Source organism: Dama dama, chromosome 5 (assembly GCF_033118175.1).
Source record: "Dama dama isolate Ldn47 chromosome 5, ASM3311817v1, whole genome shotgun sequence".
In the NCBI taxonomy this organism is placed as follows: Eukaryota; Metazoa; Chordata; class Mammalia; order Artiodactyla; family Cervidae; genus Dama; species Dama dama.
The window spans coordinates 82,847,811-82,872,028 of record NC_083685.1 but is presented as its reverse complement, the minus strand read 5'-3'; the positions used below and the strand labels follow the sequence as shown (position 1 = coordinate 82,872,028).

Below are 24,218 nucleotides of genomic sequence, written 5' to 3'. Positions count from 1 at the left end.
AGAAAGTGCTATGTGGTAAGAGCTTTGCAACATTAAAGGTAACCTGATATGAAAGTCAGTTTCAGAATCTCGCACAATAAAGGTGAAGGTATGTGAAAACCCATCTTCAGTGTCACTGTGATTCTTCAATCCTCCCCTCAAAAGAAAGGAATGAATGAATGAAAGGAAAAAGAAAGGAAGGAAGGAAGGTATTCTAGCCTATTAACTATGTTGTATGAGAGAAGGAAACTTTTCATTATGAGCCACTGGAAATTCTGAGAGATGTGGGCAAATATGTTACATCAGTGACTGACTGTTTCAGTAACATACAGTCTAATTCTGAGGAAATAAACAAATATTCCTATTTTATACCACATACCATCAATTTTAAAATGTCAGAAAGTAGACATCTATTATAATTGACAGCTAAAGAAATCTTAAAATACATCTATTTATCTATCTATAGGAGACTAGATTACAAAGGGTACCTTTCACCCTCTTTGAAGAAGCCAAAAGAAGATGATCTTCAGGTAGGATGTGGGTAATGATACCAATAGCTCTTTCTGCATGAAACCTGCAATACACAAGATAAATTCTGGCATCTCTTTTATGTTACAAATAATTTAGGCATTAAAAGAAACCCATAATTTATATATAATACTGGTAGAATTTCTAAAACTAGCTGTGGTAAAGGACTAGTTTTTTACTTTAACATTCCAATCATTTGTACACTGAGTTTCTTCCCCCCCTTAATTTATTTTTATTTGAAGGATAATTAAATGAACGTTTAAACATCCAGTGTATTCCCATCTATCTCCCCCATAACCAACTGTGAAATTACTATCACAGCCTACAAGGCTTAATACAATATGATCTTTCACTGGGCTACCTCTCTGACCACATCGCCTACCATTCTCAGAAATAATTTCCTCTTTCCCTTCTAGCCACATAGGAATTGCAGTTTTCTGAACATGTAAAGCATGTTCTAGCCCAGGATTCTTGCATTTGTTTTACTGTCTCTCTGGAATGGTTGTTCCCTGAATATCCACATGCTTTTACCCTCACTGAAGTCTTTCCAGACCAGCCTAAACAGAAGACCCTAAAAAAAATCTACCATCACCCTAAACTCTTAGCTTATTTTATTCTTCTTCACAGCATGTATTCTCATCTGACATGTTTGGTTATTGTTTCATGGCTCATCTTGTCAAACAGAAGGCAAGTTATTTGTCTATTTTATCTGCCAGTTCCTTTCAAACAACTCCATGCTGTCTATTCCCATCTTTCTTGGACTGCAAGGAGATCAAACCAGTCAATCCTCAAAGACATCAGTCCTGAATATTCATTGGTAGGACTGATGCTGAAGCTGAAACTCCAATACTTTGGCCACCTGATGTGGAGAACTGACTCACTGGAAAAGACCCTGATGCTGGGAAAGATTGAAGGCAGGAGAAGGGGATGACAGAGGATAAGATGGTTGGATGACATCACCGACTCGATGGACATGAGTCTGAGTAAACTCCAGGAGTTGGTGATGGACAGGGAGGCCTGGCATGCTATACAGTCCATGGGGTCGCAAAGAGTCAGACACGACTGAGCGACTGAATTGAACTGAAGCAATCATCAATTTTCTTAGATCTATCTTCCAATTTGCTGTGTCTTTAGTTGTATCTAATCTGCTATTTAACTTGTCTACTGAGTTTTAATGTCAATGACTACTTTCCAATTCTAGCTATCATAATTTGTTTTCATAATCAGTGTTTATTACCATAATTCATACCACCAAAATTTAAAGTGTACAACAGAAGGTTTTTGGCATATTTCAGAGTTACGCACCTATCACTATTAATTTCGGAATATTTTCACCCCCCCAAAAAGAAACCTTGTGCACATCCGCAGTTGCTTCATTTTCTTCCAACTCCCCCAACTCTAGGCAACCACCAATTTACCTTCTGTTTCTACAGGAGTGCCTAGTCTGGACATTTCACGCAAATGAAATTACGTAATACGTGGTCCTCTGTGGCCGGCTTCTTTCGCTTAGCACAGTGTTTTAAAGATTCATTCAAGCTGCAGCATGTATCAGTTATTTTATGTTATTGTTTATTTTTGGCTACTCTGTGTGGCAGAAATAGAACACATGCTCCCTGTGGTGCAAGTGTAGAGTCTTAACCACTGAACCACCAGGGAAGTCCCATTTATTTTTATTATTGAAGTATAGTTGATTTACCATGTTGTGTAAGCTTTAGGTGTACTGCAAAGTGACTCAGATATACATACAGTTTCCTCAGTTTTTTAATTTTTATATCTGCCTTTTTTCCTTAACCTTCCCTCTAAAACATTATTGATTCCTTCTTTTATATCAGTGTCAGCAATTTTTTTTTTTCCTGTACAGGGTCATATAGTAAACATCTCAAGACTGTGTGGTACACACTCTGTCCCAACTATTCAACTCTACTGCTGTAGCAGAGAAGCAACCACAGCCAAACATGAGTGCATGAGCACTGCCATGTTCCAATAAACCTTTACTTTGCCTTCAGGTCATAGTTTGCCAACCCATTTATACCTTTAGTCATCTAAGAATTCTTACTTTATAGCATCAACCAAAACCTCTATTAACTGATATTTTTAGTGTGCTAATCTTGTTCATCATGTCTTCTGACTCACTCACACAGAAAATGTTCCCTTATTTAAAAACATTTTTTATAGTGAGTTCATCTTAGGTTGAGTTAGGTCTATGGGAAGTCTGTATGGCTTGGACGGAAGGTTAATTATTACCAAGAGCTTTGTATTTTCTCCTTAAAAGCATCCTTGGAGAAAGCAGCAGTCCCAAAGTACTTCTTAATGTTTTCCTCGGTTTGGGGTTTCCTGTATGCATGATGCCCAAATACAAGGGAAAAGTCTATAGCCTATAAATTCCCCTATGAGGCTAGTTTTGTTCAACTGAGAGCTCAGCCTAAGATGGACAAACTTGCATGTCACCTCTCTTGCCAGTGGGCAGTTTTCTCCCTGGTCCACCCTTTCCCTGAGGGTGTAGCTTTGATCTTGCCTTCGTTTTAAGTCACAGCCTCCTGTGGGCTAAATGCCTTATCTCTTAAAACTAGGACTGGTATTCAACCAAGGTTACAGAAACTTCTAAGGCCTTCTAAGCCTTCCCACCCCAGAACAGTTACACCATAGTTCATGCCTACCCTTTTTGGGTTTTAGTCCATTATTGGCCCTTGAGGATTTCCTTTTTCTCTAACAAGCTCAGTTACACATTAAAAAAGATGATTGTCATATTATTCAGTATTTCTGCATGTTATGAGCAAGTTTGTACACTATTGTATTAGTCAAGGAAAAATTACTGAAGGAGATACTTAAAAAAAGACATTCTAATTATACTTTATCAAACTGTGCGGTTCAAGATGGCTAAATTGCTAATAAATCTGTTTTAAGTAAGTTGCAGTCTTAAGTCCTGTAGCTAGGTTATTGAATTTTAGCTCATCTATTGTTTGATTTTTACTGTACAGCATTTAAATTCTTTCCATATGAAATGATTTATGTAAAATACAAAACTATGTTCATATTCTTTACAGATCTGTACATATGCAATAAAAATATAAAACATAAAAAAAAAAAGACATTCTATATGATGATATAAAAGTCTCAATGTGAAACCACATAAGATCTAAATGAATGGCTTATAAATTGGGATGATTTTAAATGACTTCAAGAACATTTAGGGATCTTGTTGAAATTCCAGGAGGACAACTTTAATCCATTAATTTATATATTAAATAGTACTGTGTTAGGGGAAAAGCAAAACAAAACGAAAGAGCAATAGCATTTAATTTCTCATGAAAAGGAAAGTAGAACTTACAGTGCATTGTCAAATTTCCCAGAGCTATACTGGTGAACGTAAGAAGAATAAGCCAAGTCTTCATGAGCTGTTGCTACGTGAATATTTTTGCCACCGAACACTGACTGCCGAATGTCAAGGGCTGCCTGAAAGAGTCAAGAAAATAACTGATAATACTGTGAATCCTTAGAAAACACTACCTAGTTAAATTAAGCATTCTAGTGACTTATCTTTTATATACTCAACCCCATCTGTTTTTGAAAAAAGTTCTGCTGTATTTAGATCACGTGCGTGGTTAGTGGCTTCAGTCATGTCTGACTCTCTGCTACCCCATGGACTGTGGCCTGCTAGGCTTCCCTGTCCATGGGATTCTCCAGGCAAGAATACTGGAGTGGGCTGACATTTCCTTTTCCAAATTTAGATCACAACAGAACATAAAAGTCCCCATGGCTTGATTTTCTGAATAGTAAGTCTGAATTAAAAGGCAATGGCTTAATAATAAAAGTCATTCACATGTCTTAGGAATTACATTAGTGTTTTTTCTCCATAACCTCTTAAGAAATAAACTATAGAATCAGGGATACCTTGCCCAGAGTGATGGCATAACAAATCATGTACCTAAGATTGACTAAGGCCTAAAATAACTGTTATCTACCCTTCCTTGCTACTACAAAGGCAGCTATAATGATTTGTGCTAAAGTAACAACAAAGACATCATCTGGGTAAATGAAAAAATTGAAAACTATTCTTAAATACTGACCCACAACTCCAAACTTTTTCCCTAGATAGGGCTCTTTAATTCCTAAAACAGTAAGTTTTAAGAAGTTTTATTTAATTCCTAAAGAAGTTAAGTTTTACTTCTGTTATAAAATAATGGTGTGCCATACATAAGGAAGGGCTCTGAAAGAGTTATTTTTAGACAGTAGTTTATATACCATAAACAAATTATAGGTCAGCAAGTCAATTTAGGTTGAAAGAAAAAGTGTAACTATTAACATACCTGATAAATTGCAACAGACTGACAGATATTATCTACATTGAGTAAGTAGAACCCATAATCTAGCAGTGTATCAGAATATTTTGGGTGTTTGGATCCAAAATGATCCCTATAAAAAGATACAAAACTATTAGGATATAAAGTAGAGAGAGACAATTTTAAATGCTATTTTTAATAACAATCACCTACCGTGCCAAATACACTGCATGTTTAATTAACTGCTCTGCTTTCTTAAATTCACGTTTTACAACACAAGCCTAAAGATGAAATGAAAAATTGTTAAATAACTCATAGTTAATGAATGTGTTAAAACAAATATGATTTATATAATCAAACTATAATGGTTGAAAAGAAAAAACATCTTCAAACATAAATAGAATGCATCTATTTGTAATTTCTTTCCTTCCAAGTATTTGAAAATTCCATTATAAACACACGTGTACATATCCTGGTAATTAAAAAATTTAAAAATTTCAGTCATGCCCAGAACTAAACTGTTATAACAAAATTATCTTAAAAAGCTCATATATTCCCATTCTTACATGTTATTAAAATAGTTGGGGGAGGGGTTGCTTGTATATTTTTGAGATTAATTCTTTGTCAGTTGCTTCATTTGCTATTATTTTCTCCCATTCTGAAGGTCATCTTTTCACCTTGCTTATAGTTTCCTTCGCTGTGCAAAAGCTTTTAAATTTAATTAGGTCCCACTTGTTTATTTTTGCTTTTATTTTCATTACTCTGGGAGGTGGGTCATAGAGGATCTGGCTGTGATCTACGTCAGATAGTGTTTTGCCTATGTTTTCCTCTAGGAGTTCTATAGTTTCTGGTCTTACATTTATTTATTTTTTTTTCCAATTATTTTTATTAGTTGGAGGCCAATCACTTCGCAACATTGCAGTGGGTTTTGTCATACACTGACATGAATCAGCCATGGAGTTACATGTATTCCCCATCCCGATCCCCCCTCCCATCTCCCCTCTGGTCTTACATTTTAGATCTTTAATCCATTTTGAGTTTATTTTTGTGTATGGCATTAGAAAGTGTTCTAGTTTCATTCTTTTACAAGCGGTTGACCAGTTTTCCCAGCACCATTTGTTAAAGAGATTGTCCTTTCTGCATTGTATATTCTTGCCTCCTTTGTCAAAGATAAGGTGTCAATAGGTGCATGGATTTATCTCTGGGCTTTCTATTTTGTTCCATTGATCTATGTTTCTGTCTTTGTGCCAGTACCATACTGTCTTGATGACTGTAGCTTTGTAGTATAGGAAAAAAAAACTAACTGAAATATATTGCTTAGCTCTACTAAGCAATGTCCTGGGTGTTTTACATGCTCTGCTTCATTTAACTGAAAGGAACAAATCTACAAGTAAGGTCTCTTCAAAATCCCCATTTTAAAGAGGACAAAACTGAGGCACAGAGACATTAATGAAGTTAATAGTACTTCAAAGAGATACTTTATGGTGAGCATATTTATCCATACTTAGAAAACTTCATGGGAAAGGGCATTTTCCATCTAGATTGTTGGGGGACACACCTGCTTTCAATTCTATTAAAAAAATTAAATACATTGTTTACATCTAAAAATAAATAAATAGTGGAGGTGGGCGGTGGGGGAGAGGGTTCACCATTATTTCCTAAAGTACTTATTTATATCCCAGTGGCTTAAAACTATTTTGTAGTTTTCCATCTAATAATCTTAAAATGTACAGAATTCCAAGTATTCCTATTACTTCTTAAAATGTTCTGATTCATGAGAAAGTCAGTAGACTTTAACCCTCTAAGTAACATTTACATACAGAAATATAAATCTTGCACATAAATTAAGCTGTCTTTATACTAAATGCATATTCAACATTTTAAATTAAAAAACATATTACTGTCTCTTCTAGCTCTAATGATTACCTGAATATTTATGCTATTTACTTGCTCTAAAATGACTTAATAAATTTTACAGAAATCTTAGACTCTTCTAAATCTGTCATTTTAGAAAAATTCTTCTAACTGAAATTTCTATAAGTAAAACTAGCCAAAGTGGAATATTCAAAACTGAAAACCTCTGGGAAATACTATTTATGTAAATTTTATCAATGCTTTAAAGCTTCAGTTTACTAAAGCAGCAATTTAAAAATATTACTAAATGACTTCAAAGACTTAATTCATTTTTTTTTTTTTACCCAGTAAGAAGAAACATCAAGTAAGTATCGCCCATCAGGTCAAGAACAGAAAGCTATCACACTGTGAGACTGCAAAACTGTGACTGGAAGATTTAACATTAGGCCATCCTTTAGGAGAAAAGTGACCAAAGTCCGTACAATCATGGCATAAGGAATTCAGGCTGCTGTAAAGGTTTAAGCAGCAGTCAGATTCCTGAAACTGAGCAGAAAACTTTAGAAAACAGATGCTGGTATCCACGAGTATGCAACACCCGAGTTTCTAAACAGCAGGTGGTGGTAGTGACTGCTCAGTCGCTCAGCTGCGTCTGGCTCCTTGCGGCCCCGCGGACCGCAGCCCAGCAGGCCCCTCCGTCCCTGGGATTCTCCAGGCAAGAACACTGGAGTGGGCTGCCATTTCCTTCTCCAAAAGATCTTCCCAGATCAGGGGCTGAATCCGTGTCTGCTGCATTGGCAGGCAGAGCGCCACCAGGGAAGCCCCCAAACAGTAGGTTAATTAACACAAATTTGAAGCTTATTAAACTATAATCCATTTAATAATTTTAACATTACATTTACCTTAGAAGCTTGTCTTAAAACATCCACCACGACTTTGACTGGTAAGCTTGTTGTGATTTCTTTCATTGCCTCAATGCACCATTTGTATGCCTAAAAAAATTTATAGAAGAGCAAACCCTGTGATGTATCAAACTGACAGTATTCAATGAAATGCTTAAGAATTTTTCCTGCAAGCTTTCAAGTACCTGAATAAGAAGACACACAAAATATTCACACTTAAAATTTCCTCTCAGAGGCTGAGTTTTCTTAAAAGTATGCTTGTTACATTTTTCTTTGGATATGGGACTCATATTCAGGACATGAGAAGCATGTTCTCTCTGTCCCAGAGCCTCTGCACATACCGTTTCCTCTGCCTTACAATACGTTCCCCTCCTTCCTCCAAGCCCTTAAACCACCTAAGTTGTCCTTCAGGTTTCAGCTCTGGACAAGCTCTCCTGTCCTTTCCTCCCTCTACTGTAACACTTCTTTGTTATATCGTTTCACTGTAATCGCTTGTGTAGGTGAGTGCTCACTTTGTGCTAGCTATTGTTCTAAGTATCTTATGTGCAGTAATACAGTTAACCAACACAACACCTCTTTGACACAGTACCACGCAATGTGCTAGTACCTAGGTATCTAGTAGGGAACAAAAATAAAATGTCGTCCATCTCCTAGTGCTTAGTAGGGTGGAGGGTGGGGAAGCAAAATAAATTATTCTGGATAGTAAGAACTACTTCAAGGAAACAAAAAGCATTACAACAGGATCACAAAAATGTGGGGAAAACCACTTGAAAATTAGAAAGTAAATATTTGTTTTCTTCTATAAGCTTCCACCTCTTTCATTCCACCTAAAAGATGTTAACTATTCAGAAGCAATTTTGATGCAAAAATGAAACAGGAAAAAATATGCAAAAATGATTTGGGTTAAAAAAACCTGGTTTGTAAGAAGAAGAAGAATGCTCAAACTACTGCACAACTGCACTCATCTCACATGCTAGTAAAGTAATGCTCAAAATTCTCCAAGCCAGGCTTCAGCAATATGTGAACCGTAAACTTCCAGATGTTCAATCTGGTTTTAGAAAAGGCGGAGGAACCAGAGATCAAATTGCCAACATCTGCTGGATCATCAACAAAGTAACAGAGTTTCAGAAAAACATCTATTTCTGCTTTATTGACTATGCCAAAGTCTTTGACTGTGTGGATCACAATAAACTGTGGAAAATTCTGAAAGAGATGTACTACCAGACCACCTGACCCACCTCTTCAGAAACCTGTATGCAGGTCAGGAAGCAACAGTTAGAACTGGACATGGAACAACAGACTGGTTCCAAATAGGAAAAGGAGCATGTCAAGGCTGTATATTGTCACCCTGCTTATTTAACTTCTATGCAGAGTACATCATGAGAAACGCTGGGCTGGAGGAAGCACAAGCTGGAATCAAGTTTGCTGGGAGAAATATCAATAACCTCAGATATGCAGATGACACCACCCTTATGGCAGAAAGTGAAAAGGACTAAAAAGCCTCTTGATGAAAGTGAAAGAGGAGAGCGAAAAAGTTGGCTTATAGCTCAACATTCAGAAAACTATGATCATGGCATCCGGTCCCATCACTTCATGGCAGATAGATAGGGAAACAGTGGAAACAGTGGCTGACTTTATTTTTCTGGGCTCCAAAATCACTGCAGATGGTGACTGCAGCCATGAAATTAAGACACTTACTCCCTGGAAGGAAAGTGATGACCAACCTAGATAGCATATTAAAAAGCAGAGACATTACTTTGCCAACAAAGGTCCGTCTGGTCACGGCTATGGTTTCTCCAATGGTCATGTATGGATGTGAGAGTTCGACTGTGAAGAAAGCTGAGCGCCAAAAAATTGATGCTTTCGAACTGTGGTGTTGGAGAAGATGCTTGAGAGTCCCTTGGACTGCAACGAGATCCAACCAGTCCATCCTAAAGGAGATCAGTCCTGGGTGTTCATTGGAAGGACTGATGCTAAAGCTGAAACTCCAATACTTTGGTCACCTCATGCGAGGAGTTGACTCACTGGAAAAGCCCCTGATGCTGGGAGGGATTGGGGGCAGGAGAAGAAGGGGACGACAGAGGATGAAATGGCTGGATGGCATCACCGACTCGATGGACATGAGTTTGAGTAAACTTTGGGAGTTGGTGATGGACAGGGAGGCCTGGCATGCTGTGATTCATGGGGCCGCAAAGTTGGACACGACTGAGCGACTGAACTGAACTGAAATAAGCTGATTTTGTCCCAGTAAGAACGTAAAATCTGTGGTAAACTGTAATACTGATTTTAAAATATTTACTGCCCCTCCTTGATGAAAGGTAAACTTCCATTTCACACTAAAGATTTCCTTTAGCCAAAATATTAATTAAAGTATAAGCAGAGTTCACGTGAACTGTGCCATTTCTGGGAGAAAGCTTCAAGAACCAGTAATTCCTTCCCCATACTGTTTTTTGCCTTTGCTCCAATGCTTGCTCCAATGCTGGTAATGTTCTAGACAGAGGCTGCTCCACAACATGCGGGTTTTGATCAATGTGTAGATATATAAAGCAGAGTCACAGAGGGACCAAGACAGGAAGCAACATGAGCAAGAAATCAACTGTTATTATTCCAAATCAGTGCTGTTTGGAAGTTGATATTATTATCTTGGTATATCCTAGACTATATGGATCAAGAGCAGAATATGGTGATAATTCATCAAACTATAGCCTCAAGATTTGTGTACTTTTCTGTAGGTATCAATGACAAATTTATAAACTATCAAAATTACACAAGAAACATATCTATAGACTTAAATGTTCCTCTTGAATGTGCAGCGAATTCCAAAGATCATGGATAAAATATAGTATGTTGTTATTGGTTGTCATTTAGTCACTAAGTCATGTCTGATTCTTTTGTGGCCCCACGGATTGTAGCCCACTAGGTTCCTCTGTTTATGGTATTTTCCAGGCAAGAATACTGGGGCGGGTTGCCATTTCCTTCTCCAGTATAACACCTCCCAATTCAAATGTTCAGAAAGAAAATAACTGTCTCTTAAACAGTAACTGCTGGTAAATAAAGTGGAAACTGGTGAATAAAAGATATTTTTGTTCTACTGAATACACTGGTGAGTCTGGACAGAAGAAGATGGGCCTGGAGCTGAGTACAGGAGTAAAAAATGGCAAGACATGATTCACTTTACAGAACAGAAAGAAGGATGCAGGGCAGTATGAGAAACAGAGATGAAAAGAAACAATGAAAGAGCAATCAGAGATGGCCAAGATGAGGAGGACATATGTGGAGAGATAAAAAGATGGTCAATGGGGCACCTAAAGAACTTTTTTAAGCAATGCCTCATGGCTTGCAGGATCTTAGTTCCCCCACCAGGGACTGAACTTGGGTCCTCTGCAGTGGAAATGCCAAAGTTCTAACCACCAGACCGCCATGGAATTCCCAGAAGAACTTTTAAGGCAGGCAAATACCATTGCTGTTTACTTCATTCGCATTTCCATAAAGGCTGCCCACACAAAGGCCTTTTGTGAATGGGGTTATTTGTTTTTGGTGTGTAAAATAACAGAAAGGGGCCAAATTCTGTATCTGGATTGACAAGCTTTGGAAGTTACTGCATAAAAGGGGCAGCAAAACAATCCATCGACAGAACTAATTTAGCAGACACAATAATTCAGCATCAAAAAGAACCAGAAAAATATATATAAACCTCCTGAGAAAACTCAGGCATGCTGATTAGGATTTTAGATTTTACAAATAAGCTTGATGACTAAAAAAAGTTTCCCCCCAACTTTATTGAAGTATAACTGACAAATAAAAACTATTATATTTAAGGTGTACAAGATTTGATACACATATACATTGTGAAATGAGCATCACAATCAATCTAATTAAGACATGCATCACCTCAGTGTTCTCTTCTTGGTGTGTGATGAGCACATTTAAGAGATATTCTTAGCAAACTTCAAATATACATATAGTATTAACTACAGTCACCATGCTATAATTAGATCCTCAGAACTTACTCATCTCAGAATGAAATATGAAGCTTTGAAAAACAGTTAATGTAAACGATGAGGCATGCCTCTTAGAACAGCCAAAATCTACAACACTGACAACATCAAATGCTGGCAAGGGCGTGGAGTAACAGGAGCTCTCACTCCTTCCTGGCGGGTTGAATGTATGCTGGTAGAGACAATCCGACAGTTTCTTAAAAAACTTAACAAACTCTCAGCATACACTTCAACAAAAGCATTCTTTGATAATGCCTTCTTTGACAAATATTAAGAGCAGGATGATCCTAGCTTTGGGGTTGTAAACATCACTGTATAATTATTCTATAATTCACTAATTTCACTTCTAATGGTAACTTTCCTTTAAATATGGAACATATACATATACATTTACACTGCAGGGCAAAAATTGACATTAGGGCAATATTAAAATATTAAAGCTAAATGATAGCTATTGGACAGTGCAAAATAATTATGATATTCTTCCATAAATAAAGTAACCTTGTAAAAGAGCCCACACAGCTCACTTTTCAACTATGTATTCATTAGCACCAAAATAAAGCCAAAATGGAGGCTACTACTTTCTGATAACTCAGAGATAGAAGCAAAACAATGTAATTAAAGTATAAATAAAATCTATTTTCCCAATGAAATGAATGCCTTCAAGTTACAAGAGTTCACCCAGAGCTACACAATCAATAAAAAAGCACCCACTAAAAGTTCATTTAACAGAGCATGATGTCAAAATAATTTAGTCAGAAGTACGTTTGGTCAAATTAAAAACAAATGTGAAATTGTACACGTGAATGTTTAAAATCCATCTCACAGAATACTCCTTCTGCCTATTTATTTATTTTTTTTCCCCTTCTGCCGATTTAAAATATTCCACTACAAATATATATTGCTTTAAGTAAACCCAGTATGTGAAAATGAGATCTATTAAGACAAATGAGATTTTATGACTTATTTTCAGTTTAATAGATACTTATTGGTTATAATGAAATATACTTCAAAACACTCACCTCATCATAGTGACTTTTTGCAAATAGGAGTGCACACAGTTCTCCATAGAGTGCAGCTTTGTTTGCTTGCTGGCCATGTTTTGAGAGTTTATCCATATATGTCTGAGCTAACTTAAACGTTTCTTCACCCAAATGGTACTTGCAGTTTCCATTTCGCACGTGAAGCAATCTGCAATTGCACAAATAACATGAGCCTATTTCTGATAGCTATTTTCTGTATGGTAGACTTGGTAACCTCTTACAGATGGCTACACAGCACCCAAATGAGTTAAGGCCACCAGACAGAAGAAACGAGGCAGTACTGGAAAACAACTGTCCGGCCCAAGCTGGGACTTTCTAATATACAGAAAGAAGTACATGTTCATCCCAGAAAGCTACCGATGGTTAATCTGATCCAATGCTGATTCCTTCTCCTCTCTAAACGTTCTGTATACTATGTGCACTCATCATGTACTACATGTATTACTTAACTCTCTTTGTTCCAAATCCCAAAGTAATACAGTTTAATTGTAAGAAATTTGGAAAATAATGAAGACAATAAAGATCAACATGAAATGCTATTACCTATCATTACTTTCCATTCTTTTTTCTAGTATATTCTGCAACCTTTGATTGGTTGCTGCTCATTTTATGTTGCTTTATAAAAATGCTTAATTCAATTATCTTTCCAGTAAGACAAGTTCACTGAAAACTGTGGTACTGCCAGTTCTTTCTTCTATAACCTTTATCCTCTATGGTGGAAAAATACAGAATTCTTTACACACAAGTATCTGCAAAACCGTGCTGACTGTCTAGTGATGTAAGAGCAGTAAAACGCTTTAGGTCAGACTGAGGTCAAGAGAGCTCAGGCCACACATCTGTGCGGACCACATATGAGACAGAACACTGTGAGGACCTGAAGTATATTTAAGAATCTAGTATGATGTTGGCTAAAACATTATGTCCATATATCATGCCAATATAATTTTATGAAAATGCTCAGCTCTGAGAGGGAACACGGTGTAAACATCATTTAAAAGAAAACCAAGTGGAAAATAAACAAATGAATGAAAACTAAGTATTAAAAGAAAAAGGAAAAGGAAACCAAGTATGGATAGGTTAGGAAGCACTCTTCAGTATTAAATGAAACCCAGACACTTGATATCTAATTTTTATATCTATTCCAAAAACACTAACAGATCAGTGACCCAAGATGACAAAGATGGTAACAGTCTTCTAATCTCTAGCTTTCTGTTATATAGACAGGAAAAAAGAGAGTAATTTTATTACTGTTTTTTTAACAAAGTGAAGTATAGTTGTTTACTATATTAATATAATGCCCTATGCTATACAGAAAGACCTGTTGTTTTGCACTCTATATATACCACTTTGCATCTGCCAATCCCAAACTCCCAATTCATCCCTCTCCCTCCCCCTAGGCAATCACCAATCTATTCTAAAAGAGAGTTTGATGCCTGGTCAGGGAACTACATCCCATATGCTGCAAAGAAAGATCTGACATGCCACAAGTAAGACCCAGCGTGGCCAAAAATAAAAACAGAAATTCTAAATCGTCAGGATTATTCAATAAGGTGGAACATTACACAATGTACATCCTTCCAACACTCACCATACAATTAACTGCTTTTAGAAAAGACTAAAACCCTCATATAAAACAACACAGTATACCACCCTAATGGCAGAAAACAAAGAGGAACCAAACAGCCTCTTGATGAGGGTTAAGGAGCAAAGTGAAAAAGCTGGCTTTAAAACTCAACATTCAAAAAACTAAATCACAGCATTCAGTCCCATCACTTCATGGCAAACAGATGGGGGACAAGTGGAAACAGTGATAGATTTTATTTTTTTTGTGCTCCAAAATCACTGTGACTATAGCGACAAAATTAAAAGATAGTTGCTCCTTGGAAGAAAACCTATGACAAACCTAGACAGTGTATCAAAAAGCAGAGACATCACTTTGCTGTCAAAGGTCTATATGTATAGTCAAAGCTATGGTTTTTCCAGTAGTTGTGTATGGATGTGAGACTCGGACCATAAAGAAAGTTGAGTGCCGAAGAACTGTTGCTTTTGAACTGTGATGGTGGAGAAGACTCTTGAGAGTCCCTTAGACTACAAAGAGATCAAACAAGTCAATCCTAAAAGAAATCAACCCTGAATATTCATTGTTAGGACTGATGCTAAAGCTGAAGCTCCAATACTTTGGCCACCTGATACCAAGAGTCAAATAAGACCCTGATATGGGGAAAGATTGAGAGCAAAAGGAGAAAGGGGTGGCAGAGGATGAGATGGTTAGAAAGCATCAATGACCCAATGGACATGAGTTTGAGCAAATTCTGGGAGATAGTGAGGGACAGGGAGGCCTGACCTGCTGCAGTTCATGGGGTTGCAAAGAGACAGTGACGACCAAGCAACTGAACAGCAGCAACAAGGTTAATCAAACATTCTGAATGAAGTATCTTTCATGATACCAGATGTCTTTTTCTTTTCTTCCCCATTTATCTTAGTATTTATTTGGCTGAACAGGTCTGACTTGCAGTATGTGGTATGTTTACTTGTGGCGTGGAGGATCTTTTTCTTTTCTCAGCTGTGGCGTGCAGGATCCAGTACCCTGACCAAGGACCGAACCTGGGCCTCCTGCACTGGAAGCATGGAGTCTTACCCACTGATCACCAGAGAAACCCCCAAATTTCAACCTAAAGAAAAAATATATGTAATTATCAGGCTATTCTAGAATGGTGAGTTGATTTAGATTTACACTTTAAAGCAGAAATATAAAAGTAGAAAAAAATATATGTTTTGTTTACAGACTTTTCATGCTAAATACAGAGTAAAGAGACAGTGTCACTTGACAAATTGCTTATTGAATAACCCAGAGTTTGCAATGATCCCTGCCACAATGAAAAAAAAGTGAAATTTAGTAAAGAGAGAAAGAATCTATGGTCATCAAGAGCTTCATTCTAACTAGGCAGGCAATATATAATGGGAAAGACAGCCTCTTCGATAAATGGTGTTGAGAAAATTGGACAGCAACACAAAAAAGAATCAAACTGGACTACCTGCTCACACTACACACAAAACTAAATTCAAAACAGATTAAAGGCATCAGTGTAAGACCTGAAACCATAAAACTTCTAGAAGAAAACATAGGTAGTAAGCTCTTTAACATCAATCTTAGTAACTTTTTTTAATATGTCTCCTCAGGCAAGGGAAACAAAAGCACAAGTAAATACATGGGAACACATCAAACTAAAAAGCTTTTTTGCACAGCAAGGAAAACTATCAAAAAACCAATTCAGGTCACCTACTGAATTGGAGACTGTTTGCTTGCAAACAATGTATCTGATAGGGGGTTAATATCCAAAATATACAAAGAATCCACACATCACCACCAAAACAAAGAACCTGATTAAAAAATGGACAGAAGTTCCTGGGTATTTATCCAAACAAAAACATTAATTAGAAAAGAGGTATGCACACCTATGCTCACTGCAGCATTATTTACAATAGCCCAAATATGGACACTACCTAAGCGCCCATCAATAGATGAATGGATAAAGAAGATGTGGTATATATACACAATGGAGTGTTAGTCATAAAAAGGAATGAAACCTTGCCATCTGCAATAACATGGATGGACCTAGAGGGTATTCTGTTAAGTGAAATGAGTCAGAGTGAAAGACAAATACTGAATGACTTCACTTATACTTGTAATCTAAAAAACAAATGAACATTACAAACAGAAACAGAGTTACACAGAGAATAAACAGGTGGTTGCCAGAGGGGAATGGGGTACAGAAAAAAACAGGTGAAGCAGGTTGAGAGGTACAAACTTCTCGCTGCAAGAGAGTCACAGGTATGTCATGTGCAATATGGAGAATACTGTCAATAAGTTTGTAATATTTGTAATGTGTATGGTGACACATTATAAGTAGACTTATCTGGTGATCATTCTGAGTTATATAGAAATATTGAATCATTAAGTTGTGTTAACAGAACTAACATAGTATTGTGGATCAATTATACATTAAAAACAAACCCATGGAAAAAGAGACCAGATTTGCGATTAGCAAAGGTGGGAGGTGGGAGGAGAGGAAGTGGATGAAGGCAGACAAAAGTTACACATTTCCAGTCATAAGATAAGTATGAGGGATGTTAATTTATAACATGATAAAGGAACATTACTGTATGTTAAACATATAAAAGTTGTTAAGTGTCAATCCCAAGAATTTTCATCACGAGGAAAAATTTTTTTGTATTTAATATTGAACCTACATGAGGTAACAGATGCTCCTTCAACTTGTGATAATCACTTCACAATATATCTAAGTCAAACCACTGTGTTGCACACCATCTTGAATGTACACAGTACTGTATGTCAGTTACATCTCAGGAAAACTGGAAGGGAAAGAACTTCATTCTAGTGGGGAACAGTGTATTAAGGTAGGCAGACAGACAGCAATAAGTAAGACATTTAAAGATAAATGCTATGAAGATGATAAAAAATAGAGTTATATGATCAAAACCTTCTTAAAGGAGGGGCTTAGGGCAGACAGAAGAATTATCTTCTGTCTGTAGAAGTAACATCTGAGCTGACACTTAAATGTAAGAGGTAATCATGTGTAGATATTGGGAAACATGTTCCAAACAAGTGCAAAGGCCCTGAGAAAGGAAAAATAATTCTTTTTTTTTTTTTGGGGGGGGGGGAAATAATTCTGTCATAATCAAAGAATAGTAAGAAAGCAAACACACCTGGAATATCATGAATAATGGATTATGTGAAGAGAGAAAGTAGAGAAAAGTGAAAGTGAAAGTTGCTCAGTCCTGTCTGATTCTTTGCGACCCCAAGAACTATACGGTCCATGGAATTCTCCAGGCCAGAATACTGGAGTGGGTAAGACTTTTCCTTCTCCAGGGGATCTTCCCTACCCAGGGATTGAACCCAGGTCTCCCGCATTGCAGGTGGGTTCTTTACCAGCTGAGCCACAAGGGATGTCCGAGAATACTGGAGTGGATAGCCTATCCCTTCTCCAGCAGATCTTCCTGATCCAGGAATTGAACCAGGGCCTCCTGCATTGCAGGTGGATTCTTTACCAACTGAGCTATCAGGGAAGTCCAAAGTAGAGAAATGAAAGATTTTTATAGGGTCTAATTTGACATAGTAAGGCATTCTGGCTGCAAAAGTGAGTAAGATTATTTGATTTATGTTGTAGGACAACACAGTCTAATAAAACCAGCTGAAATGTTCCATATCTGCTCTACTCAATTTAGTAGCCACAAGTGTCTAATGAGTACCCGAAATATGTCCAGTGTGACTAAGGACTGATTTTTAATTCTTAATGTTAAATAGTCACATGTGGTTAATGGTTACCATATTAAACAGTGAAATTTTAGAAAGACAGCTGTGGTTACAGTGTGCAGAATGGATTACAGTAAAGCCAAGACTGGAGGCAAGGCAACCTGGACAGAAGAGATTACAACAGTTCAGGGGGAAAAAAACCCTTGAGAAAAAAGGACTGGTATAAAAAATACAGATTTGATAAGTTATCCAAATGGCTGAATGAGAAAAAAAAATTTAGAGAATGAAATGTGCTCACCAATCATTTCTATAATACTAATAACTGCACTTCCAGCAAACTTCACTGTGGGTATTCTCCCTAAAAATAAGTTTCTGAAAATTAGTAACTGGCATATGATAGGGGTAGCAAACTAAGTATTTCATGCTAGAAAAGCACAGCTTGATATTTTCTCCAGTCTCTGCTGATTATCTATTGAAACAAAAGGGCAAATTCAACATATGTAGACTCTTCAGGGTCTGCATGTTCATCTGGGCTTACAATGAGCAGGATGCAGGATCCAAGAAACTTCTGGTGCAACTGAGGATCTAATTCTATCTCAGCGTTCAGCCTAAAGAAAAGGCAGGCTCTCAAGGTTCTCCAAACGTGGCATAACCATTAAGCACAGTCTTTTAATAGTTTTTAAAGACAGATTTTATTATTTAGAGCCGTTTTAGGTTCACAGCAAAACTGAGAAGATAAACAGACTTCCCATATACCTACAATCCCATAGTATTTTATTTTTATGACAACATAAAATCATAGCTACTTGATCAATAGCTATTATCAAAAGCAACCATTTAATTAGTTAAGTTACTCATTGTTTGAAGTGGAAAATATACAAATCTAAAGGCCACGCCACTTCCCTCATGGCTCAATTAGTAAAGAATCCTCTTGCAATGCAGGAGACCCCAGTTCGATCCCTGGGTCGGGAAGATCCGCTGGAGAAGGGATAGGCTAACCCACTCCAATATTCTTGGGATTCCCTTGTGGCTCAGGTGGTAAAGAATCGGCCTGCAATGCGGGAAACCTGGGTTCAATCTCTGGGTTAGGAAGATCCCCTGGAGAACAGAAAGGCTACCCACTCCAGTAGTCTAGCCTAGAGAATTCAATGGACAGTCCATGGGGTCGCAAAGAGTCAGACACGACTGAGCAAGTTTCACTTCACAACACCTGGTCAAAGGCCGCTAGTTTATAAATATATTTACTATAAGATTGAGCAAGATAACTAGTTTTAGACAGACATGACCAAAGTATGTTAAAAGTAAACCTGAAGGGAAAAAAAAATTCTCTCCTGCTTATCCAAGTGTATTTTTCTATGAATCATTCAAGAATTTTGGAAATAAATGATAAACTGAAAGGGGAGGGTTGAATAATAAAAATAAAGACTGGTGGAGTTTTTTATCATTGTGGTGAAATGTGTAACATGAAATTTGCCATGTTAACCATTTTAAAATGTACAACTCAAAGCAACCTAGATGCCCATCAGCAGATGAATGAAGGAAGCTGTGGTACATATACACCATGGAATATTACTCAGCCATTAAAAAGAATTCATTTGAACCAGTCCTAATGAGATGGATGAAGCTGGAACCCCTTATACAGAGTGAAGTGAGCCAGAAAGATAAAGAACATTACAGCATATATATGGAATGTATGGAATTTACATATATATGGAATTTACATATATATGGAATTTAGAAAGATGGTAACGATAACCCTATATGCAAAACAGAAAAAGAGACACAGAAATACAGAACAGACTTTTGAACTCTGTGGGAGAAGGCGAGGGTGGGATGTTTCGAGAGGAATCAGGTGGAGAGGGAGGTGGGAGCGGGGATTGGGATGGGGAAGACGTGTAAATCCATGGCTGATTCATATCAATGTATGACAAAACCCACTGGAAAAAAAAATAAATAAATAAAGTGTGTTCGCTAAAAAAAATAAAAATAAAAAAATAAAATGTACAACTCAGTGGCATTCATTTTATTTACCACATTGTACGGCCATCTTGCATTTCCGTAACATTTTCATCACCCCAGACACTCTATAATATAAATAGCTTCCCATTCTCTCTGTACATCCCCCAGCTCCTGGTAACCTCAATCTACTTGTTTCTATAAATTTATCTATTCTAGATATTTAAGTAAAATCATACAGTATTTGTGTTTTTGTATCTGTCATATTTCATTTAGAATACTACTTTCAAAACTCACCTATGTTGGCGCATATATCAAAGTTGGTTGAATATTATTTTGTTGTATATCCACAACTGACCCTTGAACAATGTGGAGGCTGGGGCACTGGCCCTTTAGGGCAGTAAAAAAAAAACTCCTCATACAAGTTTACAGTCAGGCCTTTGTATCCACGGATTCAACCAAGAATAGACCATGTAGTACTGTATTATGTATGTACTGAAAAAAACCTGTGTATTAAATGGACACTCAACAGTTCAAACCCACGTTGCTAAGGGTTCTTTTGTCAACACATACTTGAGTCAATTCTATGTTTTGACCACTGTGAAACATTCTGCAGTGATCAGTAGCATACAGGTATCTGTTTGCATCCCAGTTTTCAATTCTTTGGGATATATATACCTAGGACTGAAACTGCTGGGTTATATGGTAATTTTTGTGCTCATCTTTTAAAGAAACCACCAAACTATTCCACAGCAGCTGCTCTGTTTTACATTCTCATTAGCAATGCATGAGGATTCTAGTTTTGCCACATTTTTTTTTTTAATTATTTTAAAAATTTTCCTCCTGGTCCTGGACTTTTCTGATTTCTGATTCAATCAACTTGCTATAGATTTCACTAAGAATTTCTATGTTTTCCTTGGGTCAGTTTAGATAACTGTGTATTTCTAAGAAATACCTATCTGGTGTGGTTTTAATTTTAAATGGGGGAGCAAAGCACTGTGAGAGGAGGCAGATACTGCTGGTGCCCTAACCAAGGCATCTGCCTCATCTTATGCTTATTGGTAGAACCCTAATTTTGTGAGGCACTGACTCCTTTCTTGTAGGCCTCATGACTAAATCATTAGTTTAAGCCAATCCTAACATAGGGATCCTATTCAGATTGCCAGTGATTGATTCAGAGGTAAACAAATGATCTAGCTCTGCCTAATGAGACACATGGGTAGGTCAGCTTGGTGGTTTCCAAGAAAGGCTCTTTTGTCATCAGAGATAAAATACAGTCTTTCTTCTGCTGGACAATGTGGAATCTGCATGGGATACCTCAAACCACAGGAGCATTCTTACAACCACTGGAGATAGAGAAGCCAAAAGATGGGGAAAACCTAGTTCCCTGATAACCTCTATGAATTCTGAATTAACCTACTTTGGAGATACTAGACTTTTACATATATTTTTTAAATCAAATTCTTTGTGTTTTTAGGGTGTATTGCTTATGTGCCTATGTGTGTGCATGCTCAGTCAGGTCTGACTCTCTGTGACCCCATGGACAGTAACCTGCCAAGCACCTCTGTCCAAGCCATAGAGGGCTGCTATCTTAATTTGCTATATCTGGGTTTGTGACCTTTTTGTTTGTGGACTGTATGTTTTATTATCAACATTCTTTTTAATCGACTAACTTTTTTTTTTACACTGAATTCTGCTTTTATTGTTGATATTACTGTTTGAGGCTATTTTCTTTTATATATATAAAAGAATATAGCCGGGTTTCATTTTTTCACCTTCTTGGCAGTCACCGTCTCTAGCTAGGGGAATTGAGCCCATTTATCTGTACTGTGATGACACCTGGTTTTTTTTTCACCTTTTTCATCTGTCATATACAGTTCTGTCCTCTATTCTCTTTGCTTCTATCCTGCTTGGACAAGTCTTCAATCATTCTTACCACTCCATCATTATTCTAATCTGGAATGTCGATCATATTTTTCCATTAATCAATTTATTATATACCCCTCCCTAAGCACTGACAATGTTTGAACATTAAATAATGATAGTCATTCATATTCCCCTCACTAGGATGATACTTATAACACTTCCTTATAGTACTACATTTTTCCAAATACATACTTTTTTAAAATAAGCTATCATATATGCCCAGTATAAAGCAAGCTGAACATAATATCAGTCTCCACCTTCCATCCAAAAAGGTTTTCTGCAAACTTGAACATATTAAGTTTTAGGGATATATGTAATAAAATTTTGAAATCTCTAATATTTAAATCATCTTTATGTTATGAATATTTAAAACAAATCATATTTTTAAAACTTACTTCTCTTCCTTGCAATTTATGAAATGTTACCAAACTATTCACATGCATCTTAAAACATTTATTTTCATCATCAAACTACTTTTTGAATCATCTAACAGTTTTTCAGAGTAAAACATTTTCACTTGTTTGAAAATTAGCACTTTTGAGTCTGGTAAAATGTCACTAGAAATTTTATCCAAAGGGACCATCAACCATTTGCAAAGAATTAAGATCACTGGACTTTCTCATTCCACCTAAGACAAGTGGACATCCCTAATTTCTGCAACCAAACCACTTAATCCATCACATTTCAAAGAAATATTCAAGAGGCCAGTTAATAAAGAAATCTAACCCAACTATAAGGCTATGACTTCCAGAGTAATTCTAAACGTATTAAACTCCAATACTTTCTTTATTAATTTCTCTCTGGCTGCACGGGTCTTCCTTGTTGCTTGCAGGCTTTCTCCAGTTGCGCTGTGAGGCCAGTTGCTCAGTGCACTGGCTCCTTGCATTGTGGGGCAGGCGCTCTAGGGCACACAGGCTTTAGCAGCTGCAGCACGTGGTTTCAGGAGTCTGACACCTGGGCTTCAGTAGTTGCCTCACATCAACTATAGAGCACAGGCTCTGTAGTTGTGGCACATGGGCTTAGCTGCCCCAGGGCATGTGAATCCTCCCAGACCAGGGATCGAACCCGTTTCCCCTGCATTGGCAGGCAGATTCTTAACCACTGGACCACCAGGGAAGTTCTTCATTACTTTCTTAAAAAGAAAATTCAGGCAGGTGATCTCTATGAGCTTCCCGATGCTGGCACAGGCTCTTCTCAGGCTAACATTTCTTTCCTAAATAGTATTTTGTTGTTCGAAACAACAGACTTGAAAGCCCACATAGTATGAGGGGCTTTGTAAGGCAACTCTTTTCAATCTTCAGGTGGCAAAAGAAAATCATCTTACATTTAATAGTAGGTGGTAACTGAGAATTTGTTATTTCCTTATTCTTAAAAAATATTTATTTCTTTGGCTATACCAGGTCTTGGTTGAGGTACTCAGATCTTTGATCTTCCTTGTGGTACTCTGGCTGGATCTTTCAGTTGCGGCATGTGGGATCTATTCCCCAACCAGGAACTGAACCCACACCTCCTGCACTGGGAGCTTGGAGTCTTAGCCACAGAATCACTAGGGAAAACTGTTTTTTTATTTTTATAATTTCATTTCCAGTTTGAAAAAGAAATTCCTATATAAGACATATTACAAATTCATAATTTGTTCATGTTCTTTCTACTCCATTATGTCTAGTATATATTACAATACTCACTGCTTATCACTGTTTCTACACTATCTTCCCCTACCTTGAGATTTGCAATTATTGAACTTTTTATCTGGTTAGAGAAATTTCTTGACTATTTTACTTAGGAAAAAAACATGGAGATATATTTGGTCTCTATACACTTGAAAAATTTGAATTTTATCCTAAATGTTGTATAGTATTTTCAGAGTAATTGAGATACTGCTATTGTCTCCTAGCTTCTAATTTCTACTTATTCTTAGATTTCAAGAAATTCATCTTCCTAGGGCTCAGTGTTCTTTCTTCAATTTGGATTCAAGTCTTTTCCTCTTGGTTTGGCAAGTTCAATTTTTCACTTAAAATCCCCAAAATATACCAAAATAATAACTGTGGTTATTTCTGGGCAGCAGGGTTACAGATCATATTTATTTTCTCCTTCATAGATTTCTGAATGCTTTTGATTTGTTTGGTAATTGACACATGCATACACAGAACAAAGTTATTAAACAGAAAAAAGTTTAAGTAAAAGAAACTAAGTCGTGTCTTCAAGTAAAAAAACAAAGACTGAGAAATGGCATGAGGTTTAACAAGACGACTCTCCAATATCTGCTCTGTACCGCTTCCATTCCAGCCCAGATTAGAAACTGATTTTGTGCTATTAAATTTAAAAACACACTCTTAGATTATGCTCAAAACTCCTGGGGCTGGCTAAAGGATTTCATTAGCATCTGTTCTCCAAAGCAGAGCTTTCCCAACTCAAAAGCTAAGAATAATTTAATCTTTTTTCAAACAATACTATTATAATACTAAAAATTTTATCTTTGC

General features: G+C 36.9%; 1 protein-coding gene across 2 annotated transcripts in view; it reads right to left on the bottom strand.

Moving 5' to 3' along the window:
* The window catches only part of APPBP2 (amyloid beta precursor protein binding protein 2), a 61,568-nt gene that overhangs the window by 9,916 nt on the left and 27,434 nt on the right, over positions 1 to 24,218 (bottom strand). For both annotated transcript variants that reach the window (XM_061142696.1, XM_061142697.1), the window contains 6 exons: positions 12,561 to 12,729; positions 7,541 to 7,630; positions 5,001 to 5,068; positions 4,815 to 4,920; positions 3,836 to 3,960; positions 468 to 553 (listed from right to left, as the gene is read on the bottom strand). In XM_061142696.1, the coding sequence (XP_060998679.1) occupies positions 468 to 553; positions 3,836 to 3,960; positions 4,815 to 4,920; positions 5,001 to 5,068; positions 7,541 to 7,630; positions 12,561 to 12,729 (644 nt within the window). The remainder of the gene's footprint in view (positions 1 to 467; positions 554 to 3,835; positions 3,961 to 4,814; positions 4,921 to 5,000; positions 5,069 to 7,540; positions 7,631 to 12,560; positions 12,730 to 24,218) is intronic.